The sequence below is a fragment of the Brachycentrus maculatus genome, unplaced genomic scaffold (assembly GCF_059751285.1).
Source record: "Brachycentrus maculatus isolate JH-2025_06_01 unplaced genomic scaffold, ASM5975128v1 h1tg000370l, whole genome shotgun sequence".
Lineage (NCBI taxonomy): Eukaryota > Metazoa > Arthropoda > Insecta > Trichoptera > Brachycentridae > Brachycentrus > Brachycentrus maculatus.
The window spans coordinates 318,190-327,509 of NW_028281119.1; the positions used below are offsets into that span (position 1 = coordinate 318,190).

At 50.2% G+C, this 9,320-nt stretch overlaps 1 protein-coding gene across 1 annotated transcript; it reads right to left on the reverse strand.

The window, feature by feature from the left end:
* Positions 1–821: 821 nt before the first annotated feature.
* On the reverse strand, positions 822–6,236 carry LOC148303350 (uncharacterized). The gene is made up of 2 exons (XM_088269984.1): positions 6,036–6,236; positions 822–4,928 (listed from the first exon to the last, which is right to left on the reverse strand). Exons 1-2 carry the CDS (start codon positions 6,234–6,236, stop codon positions 822–824), a joined length of 4,308 nt encoding a protein of 1,435 aa, XP_088126110.1.
* Positions 6,237–9,320: the final 3,084 nt, after the last annotated feature.

Genomic DNA, 9,320 nt, shown 5'->3' on the forward strand with positions numbered 1-9,320 from the left:
ATATACATGTAACCGGCGTGGGTTACGTGCGATGACTCTCAAAAATGTACACGCCTGGCCTTCTTCGGAATCTCCCAACTATGCCACCGTTGTAAGGGGTGACGTTCCAGACGGCCCCGCCGTACCGAGTTACCGAGTAAGCTGGATACGGACGGAGGTGAATGGATGTATGAGCCGGGAAGAGCGGGCACTGAACCGACAAGTCAACCTCAATAGCCCTGATAAGGGCTTTCCGAAACTGGTCCGTGAATCGGTATAATGAGGCGAAGCGGTCCAGGCTGGCGGCGCGGCGAGTAGTCCAAGGAGCGGGAGCGGAGAAATGAAACACAGGTTTCAACAGTCACACCAGAACTGGTTTATTATCAAAAAATGCGCCCTCTATATACCCGGCCGTGATCGCGTACCGCCCGACAGTGGGAAAGTACAGCCAATCAGCGGCCGGGGGAGAGAGACAGCCATATCTCTGTCTCTCTCTAATGGGCACCGGACGGGCTACACTTTCATACCGTACCGGTGCCGTTCCAACAATTCGTTATTACATTACAATTTACAATTTACAAGTTTATTTTATCAGTAATCTATATCAGTAATCTATTTATACTACTTAACATCTAGGCGCATTTATGTATTAACATTGTCTTATTCTTTCTTATATCTAATACATTCTGTAAATATATGAGAAATCGGTAGAATCCATAGAGGCCCTTCTTCGGGTCGCATTCCGACGGGCGACCGTTTCGCTCGCCGCCAGGCGCCTGGAATTCTTTTTCAGGGCCGCCGTACGGGGTGTGCGATCCGTCCGTAACACTCCCCCCGTGCAGCTAGTCTGCACCTGAATTCTCGGGGACGGGTCGCGCGCCTTCTCTTCTTATTACCGCGATCTTTGCGGCCGGCCTGGTGTAGACCCCCCTAGGGGTCTTTACCTCCACGACTCGTACTTGGCCGTCTGCTGCTTGGTCGGCTCGGGTCACTATTCCCCGCGGCCAACAGTTCCTCGGCAGGTTCGGGTCGACAATTACGACCATGTCGTCCTTCTGGATCGGAGGCGCGGGATCGCGCCATTTCTTCCGTTGGGCCAACGTTGGGAGATATTCCCGCAGCCAGCGCCGCCAGAACATATCCGCGGATCTCTGGGCGATCCGCCACTGTTTGCGAAGGCAGGCTCCTTCGTCGTCTTCGTCGTAATGCGCCAGCGTGGGGTGCGCATTAGCGGTTCCGATGAGCAGGTGGTTCGGGGTGAGGGGTATAGCTTCCTCGGGCTGCAGAGTCACCTGTGTAAGTGGACGGTTGTTAACTGAATACTCTGCCTCGGCCAGTATCGTTTTCAGGGTCTCCTCCTTCGGAGCCTGTTCGTTTAAAGTCGCCTTGAGAGCTCGTTTTACCGACCTAACGAGCCTCTCCCATGCCCCACCCATGTGTGGGGAAGATGGCGGTATGTATTCCCATCTTATGTTCCGAATTGTCAGCTCCGCCAACAATTTTCCATCCTTCCGTAGTTCCGTCACGGCGTCGCGCATCTCTTTGTCGGCGCCGTGGAAATTGGTCCCGTTGTCGGAGTACAGGGCGATGGGGCACCCTCTCCGGGAAATCATCCGCCTCACTGCCATTATCGTGGAGTCCGCTTGCAGTGAGGACGCGAGTTCTAGGTGGATGGCGCGTGTAACCATACACGTAAAAAGAACGCCATAACGTTTTTCCCGTCTTCGGCCGACAGTCACGGCTATCGGCCCGAAGAAATCTACTCCGCAGTGCGCAAAGGGCGGTGCGCCGTACGCAAGCCGGGATGCGGGCAACTGTCCCATCAGTGGGATCCTTGGTCTGCTCCGAGCTGTCTCACATGTCTGACATTCCCGTGATATTTTCTTAGCGGCGTCCCTCAGCCGCAGGATATGATACTTCGTTCGTAGGTCTGCTACAGTTCTTTCTGTTCCTGGATGTCCACCTTTCTTGTGGACATGTTCAATCAATAGCCGCACATATCGGCATGCTCCGTCGAGGACGGGTGGGGCAGTGAGGCCTGCCGCGAATTCGGACGCGGCCTTAAGGCGTGTACCCATTCGTATTATTCCATTGCTGTCCAAGTACGGCGTCGCGGCGTACAGACGGCTTCCGGGCGGGCTTCCCTTTCCCTCCCGCAGCATTTGCAGCTCGTCTTGAAATGAGCTTTCTTGTGACCTCCTAATCCACATGTTTTCAGCGTCCTGCATCTCCGCGGCGCGCAACTCAAACCCCCCTCCGGGTTGTCCTGTGACCGAGTGCCGCCGGCATCTGGAGATGAATCGTAGTACCCAGGCGGTCGTGCGCACCAGCCGGGTCCAGGAGGAGAACCGCTCCACCTGCGGGAGGGCCTCCTCGTTCCTTGTGTGTCCGACAAACTGTCGAACCGGTTTTTCTTCGAGCGCTTCTGCGCTTGGTCTCGTTCGCCCAACTTTCTCTGTGGGCCATTCTGTCTCTTCCTCCCTCAAGAAACGCGGGCCCCCAAACCACAGTCCGTCTCTTGAGAGGTCAGGGGTCCCCTTGTCGCGGGTTCCAATGTCCGCCGGGTTTTCCTTTGTGGGGACCCATTTCCATTCTTCACGCGTGGTCAACTCATCGATCTCTCCCAATCGATTGGCCACGAACGTTGCATATTTCAAAGGATCATTGCGTATCCAACACAGCACCGTGCTGGAGTCCGTCCAGTAGATCGTTCTTACTATCCTCGCCTGACTCTCCCTTTTGATGGTGGCAGCCATCCGTGCCGCCATCAGTGCCGCCTGTAGCTCTAGGCGCGGTATGGAGAGCGGCTTCAGGGGGGCCACTTTCGATTTGGCCATCACGAACGCCGCGTCGCCGGCGTTCACAAAGTAGGCTATCGCACAACAAGCCTGTTCAGATGCGTCGCAGAAGATGTGCAGCGTCACGAGTCGCCCTTTAGACTGTAGCACACATCTTGGTATTCTGCATTCGTTGTTCTCCATCAGCCGGCGCCACTCTGACCATCTCTCAGAGTGCTCCGGCAACAGCGTCTCATCCCAGCCCGTCTTTGATCGCCAGACGGCCTGTAGGATAATTTTTGACCGCACGGTGAGGCACGTAATAAAGCCGACCGGGTCAAAAATACTCATCGTCGCGCTCAGCATTTGGCGCTTGGTGGGGTTCTCGGGGATCGAGGCCATCTCGGTCCCATATTCGAAGAGAAACGTGTCGCTCCTGGGGTTCCACATTAAACCCAGGACTCTTTCCGTTGTATTTGCTTCTCCTATTCTGATGGCATTTTCCGCCTTTTCCTTTTCCGCAATGCCTTTCAGGACTCCTGGCTTATTAGACGCCCACCTCGTGAGCTCAAAGCCTCCCCTTAGGAGCACCTGCCTCAGGCCATGTATGAGGGATGCGGCCGCTTCTTCGCTGTCGGTCGCATCCAAATAGTCATCCATATACATTCGTCCTTGTATGGCCGCCGCGGCGGCCGGAAATTCGTGTGCGTACGTTTGGGCGACCTTGTCGCGGACAAACTGGGCACTACTGGGCGAGCATTTCGCGCCGAACATCATCGATGTCAACATGTACGTTTCGGGTTCATCCCGGCTATTCGTTCGCCACAGGAACCTTTGCGATGGCTGGTCAGCTTCATTGATCCTAATTCGCAGAAACATCTCCTTGATGTCTGCGGCTACCGCCACGGCCCCTTCCCTGAATCGAAGGAGGTTCCCCAACAGCGAGGACAGGAGGTCTGGTCCTGTCAGTAAGTGGTCATTCAATGACGTCCCCCGGTGCTGGGCGGCAGCGTCAAATACCACTCTTATCTTACCCGGCTTGTTCGGGTTACTCACAGCGAAGTGAGGTAAATACCACTCCCTCGGGTGGTGCACATTCTCTTCTGCGGGGTCGAGCTTCACAGCATATCCTTTTCCAATATATTCACTTATCTTGGCCTTGTAAGCCGCTGCCAATGCCGCGTCACGTCCTAGCTTCCTTTCTAGAGAGTGAAGCCTGTTCAAGGCTGCCTGGCGATTGCACGGCAGTACGTCTCCGTCCCGAGCCCATAATAGCCCGGTCTCCCATTGGCCTGACGGGAGCTGTCTTGTAGTATTCTTCAAGAGTTCCAATGCGCGCTTATCGGTTGCGCGATTCCTTTCGGCGGTGGAGACGCCCAATGACTCCACGGCGAAGTTTCTCTTCAATAGCTCGTCCAACCCTTGCTCGACCCGGTTGTTTGGCAGATTGAAGTTGGGGTGTACGGTACCCCCGTACGTTACTGGCCCCAGTGTGGTCACTATGGTCAGCTGACCATCCTCCCGAAGCACTGGAGTGTCGATCGGGAACATTAGAGACGCGTTGTCGAGGCCGATAAGCAACTGCGGCTTGATAACGCCTCTGGTCTGCGCGAGCGCGCCACCTTCACGAACAAGATCCAAGTCCTTAATGGTCCTCGCCCTGATCTCGAATTCCCCGTTTTGTTCATTTTCCAAAGTCACCGTTACACGCTGTGACCTGTATGTGTTGCCTCGTCCACACGCGCCTTTGATCGTCAGATTCCTTGCTATCCCCGTAGCACCTATCGCGCGGGCGACACCCTCCTCGAGGAGGGTCACAGACGCAGCCTCGTCCAACAAGGCGAACACTTTTGCGGTCCCCCGCGGTCCCTTCAAAGTAACCGGCAGCACTTTGAATGTGACCGGGACCTCACAGTCATTTGTCCACAGCACCTGCGCATTGTCCACAACTTCCTCACTTTTCACGGCTTCCGCGGCACCATCCGTGCGGTAGTGCAGGATTCTATTGTGGTGTCTCCGGCAGATTTCACACTTTCTTGCTTCACACTCGGGCACCCTGTGCCCTGATTCCAAACACTGGAAACACAGTTTGGACAGCCGCACAAATTCCCAGCGGTCGTCCACGGTCTTCTTCTCGAACCGTTTGCATCGGCGTAAGTTATGCCCGCTGGCCTTACAAAATACGCATTCCTTGTCACTCGTCGTGTCGCGCGTCGCAAACACGTGACTCCTTGGCTCGACGCGTCGAGCGTTCTCGCGGCGGGCGGGCTCGGCGCACTTGTCGCGCTGACCCGCGCGCTCCTTGTCTCTGTTCCTCGCCACCATTCTGAACAGACCTCCGTGGCGCGTGATGCCGGCGGTGATCTCGTCAAGCCAAGCGGCGAGATCGTAGATACTGCTCCTCGTCTCGCGGCGGCGATCGCGGAACCAATCCCACCGGAGTTGCGTCGGCATCTTGGCAACCATCTCCGCTAGCAGCTGCGGGTTGTCGAGATAGCAAGCGTCCATCCCGTCCACGGTGGTGATGACGTTGCGTATCGAAACCGCAAAATCCACGACTGCTTCATCCGCGGGGTGGTCGGCGAGACTCGGCATCCTCCGGGCGTCTTCCAGTATCTGCGCGATGATGAGTGTCGGGCTGCCGAAGGCGTCCTCCAGCGTCCGCAATATTTCCGACACGTTGCGCGGATACAGTAGCAGGCCTGCTACCATGTGACGCGCACGCCCTTCCAGTGCGCGCGCCAATCTTCCGATGTTGTCAGCGTCCCCTATCCCCCATCTCTCAGTAGATTGGAGATATGCCGCGTTGAAGCGGCGCCATTCCCTCGGGTCTCCGCTGAACTTGGGCAACTCCGGCGGCTGCCCCGACCATCGAAAGTAGTCCCCGCCTCGGGGTGAGGGCTCCGCGTAGATTGCTCTTCCGTCATCTCTGCGGTGCCGTTCGTCCGGTCGAGCTCTGTCGACCCATTCGCGTACCGGGTAGCGATCGCGTTCGTCCGGTGCGCGCCAACGCAAGCCAGAGGTTTCCATACGCCTCGGCTCCGCGTTGCCAGTAGGCGCCGGGCCATGTCCCCCGGGCGCTTCTCCTCTGTGGCCGGTCAGTTCGTCCCGCGATTCCCCAGCGAATCGCGTAGGTTCCGGATCCAACACCGGAACCGGTAGAGCTGCGGCCGATGTCCTGAATCCCGTTCTGGGCTGATTGGCGGCGTCGTCCTGCCGCGTTCGTAGGTGGGTGGATTGTTCGACACCCGCGATAACCTCCCCCCCTGGGGAGCTTACGTTAGCTGCTGTGCACTTCGACAACAGCTCACGGAGTTGCTGGAACTGCCTCTCGTTGCTGGCGGCTAGCTCCGCCATCTGGCGGCGCAAGTCGCTACTCGTATCAGTCCGGACTGAACTGACAGAGTCCCGATCCTCCTCACGGCGCTGCTCTTCGGGCTCCATGGCGACGTTGCGTCCCGACCTCAGGGATGCAGGCATCGTAGCTGGAGACTGCGTTGAAGGATCCGGCTCGAAGGACCAAAATGTAACCGGCGTGGGTTACGTGCGATGACTCTCAAAAATGTACACGCCTGGCCTTCTTCGGAATCTCCCAACTATGCCACCGTTGTAAGGGGTGACGTTCCAGACGGCCCCGCCGTACCGAGTTACCGAGTAAGCTGGATACGGACGGAGGTGAATGGATGTATGAGCCGGGAAGAGCGGGCACTGAACCGACAAGTCAACCTCAATAGCCCTGATAAGGGCTTTCCGAAACTGGTCCGTGAATCGGTATAATGAGGCGAAGCGGTCCAGGCTGGCGGCGCGGCGAGTAGTCCAAGGAGCGGGAGCGGAGAAATGAAACACAGGTTTCAACAGTCACACCAGAACTGGTTTATTATCAAAAAATGCGCCCTCTATATACCCGGCCGTGATCGCGTACCGCCCGACAGTGGGAAAGTACAGCCAATCAGCGGCCGGGGGAGAGAGACAGCCATATCTCTGTCTCTCTCTAATGGGCACCGGACGGGCTACACTTTCATACCGTACCGGTGCCGTTCCAACAATTCGTTATTACATTACAATTTACAATTTACAAGTTTATTTTATCAGTAATCTATATCAGTAATCTATTTATACTACTTAACATCTAGGCGCATTTATGTATTAACATTGTCTTATTCTTTCTTATATCTAATACATTCTGTAAATATATGAGAAATCGGTAGAATCCATAGAGGCCCTTCTTCGGGTCGCATTCCGACGGGCGACCGTTTCGCTCGCCGCCAGGCGCCTGGAATTCTTTTTCAGGGCCGCCGTACGGGGTGTGCGATCCGTCCGTAACAATACATATTGTTTAAGATAGAACTTATTATTTTTCCGATATTGTGTTTTTTTAAGAACTTTTTTCTTGTTTATTAATTTAGTATTTAATTTGCAGAAATCCATTTTAAATTATTTACTAAATATTAAAATCAAACCCTGATTTTTATAATCTTCTAAATTGTATTTTATTTGTTTGTTTTTAATAATAAAACACATTTTAGTAGACTCTTAAAATCAGTGTTTGATTTTAATATCTAACATATAAACATATTCCTCTCTAATTGAGTTAATATTCTACAAGCGGAAATGTATCCATTCTGAATATCCAACTAAATTCATTTTTGTATGTGATTTGTATTTTAAGTGGGTATTGAAATTTTTGTAGGAGAATTATCATATATTATACTGCTTTTGTACTAAATATTCGAGTCTTAGCCCATGAAGCATTCCTGCTCACCCCACGACAACCCTTAACGGCTTATTCCATATGTTCAACACAAACAGCGTTATCTGGGCAGATCTTTATTGTTCGAATAAAGTACTCGACATAAATCTACGCATGTCTTGAACGAAGTTTGTATTAGCGCAAAACTCGGTGCTAAGCATTGTTCTGTAATTCAAGCTCTAGTCACCATGCCTCATCTATTCAAATGGCAGATCGCAGCAAGAATTCCATTACATCTTTGTAGAACAGCAAGGGCTATTAAACAAAACGACATCGCTTTAAGTAAACGACAGTATTCTACATCACAAAACACGATGACACGGTGATTACATTCTTAATAAAACTCCTCTGGTGCTTCCTATTGTGGATACTAACAGCTAAACAGTATTGTTCAAGAGCAGAAAACAAGACGTGAATGAACGCGATATAGGGATGCTGCTAGCATACAAAATTATACATTCCTCCTATATTAAAATACCAGAAGGTACTTTTGATAAGACAATATCTTGGGTAGAAAGAAGTGAGAAAATAAAATCAGCTATGATTGTTTTGGAGTAAGATGTAAGTAAGTGTCTATTTCTTGCACACTGCCATTCAGTAGTATAGGTACAAATGTTAGTGAATAACAATATTTACATCTTATCGTTGCAGTACAGAATTTCCTTTACCACTTGCAGTGATAAGGTAGGTATTCTGTAGGTACTCGGAAATATAATGTGCCATATATGTTTATTAGGTAGATCGTACGTAGGTTTAAACTTAATTCCCTTACAAGAGGTCAGTGTGCACTAGTACTTACACTTGCATAAGAAAATTGAGAACGTGGGTATTTTTACGGTCCCACTGTAGATAAAGTGCACGAAATATTTCAGAAATGAAGGTAAAGATCTACTGTAACTTTTTCATAACATGTTTGTAATTATAATCAAGGATATATAGCTCGAAATATTTTAATATTTGATGACACAAAATAAAATAAAAAAATTAATTACAAACGACGCTTTTTATGATTCAATACTTTTTAAGAAGCTTTATGTTTATTAAAAATGAATGTTTATTTTTTTATAATTATTTACAAAACTAATTATTGTGTATGTATAGAAATAATATTATTTAATGAAAAAAAAAACTTTATACTAAAAAACTAAGCACCTACCAGTTTCGATATTAACAATATAAGTTAATTTTAATATAAATTTGGAATATATTTAATGAAATAATGAGTTCTCGCAAGAAGACGGTTTTGTCTAAATAAGCGCTCGAAAATTTGTAAGCCAAGTCGTCTACTTTTATTGTGTTATCTTTGTTATAATTATCAAACTCGTGTATGTGTTCTAGTCATCATTTTATAATTGAGCTAAAAATGGATTTAATCTCCCCAGCCCGCGTCGAGATCCCTTTTCTCGATTTCATAAACAAATGTTATTATAGTCATTACTAAATAATTGACTAATCTTTCCTTGAAAACGAAGCGTCTCTTTGTAGGCGGAGGGAACATTACATCCCGTGTGATGTCTGTTCATTAGCTTCGTTATTATCCTAGTTTTGGGTTCACCGAAATAAAACTTTTAACATAGAAATGCGCTTACGGAGAATTTCCTTCAAAACTTTGATAATTTTCGGTTAATAAAGATGTTTGAACCTTCAATATTCCGGTGTTAATCTTAAATATACATACATTTTAATAACCTGGATACAGTGCCGGATGTTTATTATTTGGGGACTAACGCACAGTGTGCCCATGGTGCCCATTCCAATCCAACAATGTCTTCTTCCTGACTCCCAACTTATCGTCTTTGTACATAGACTGTTGG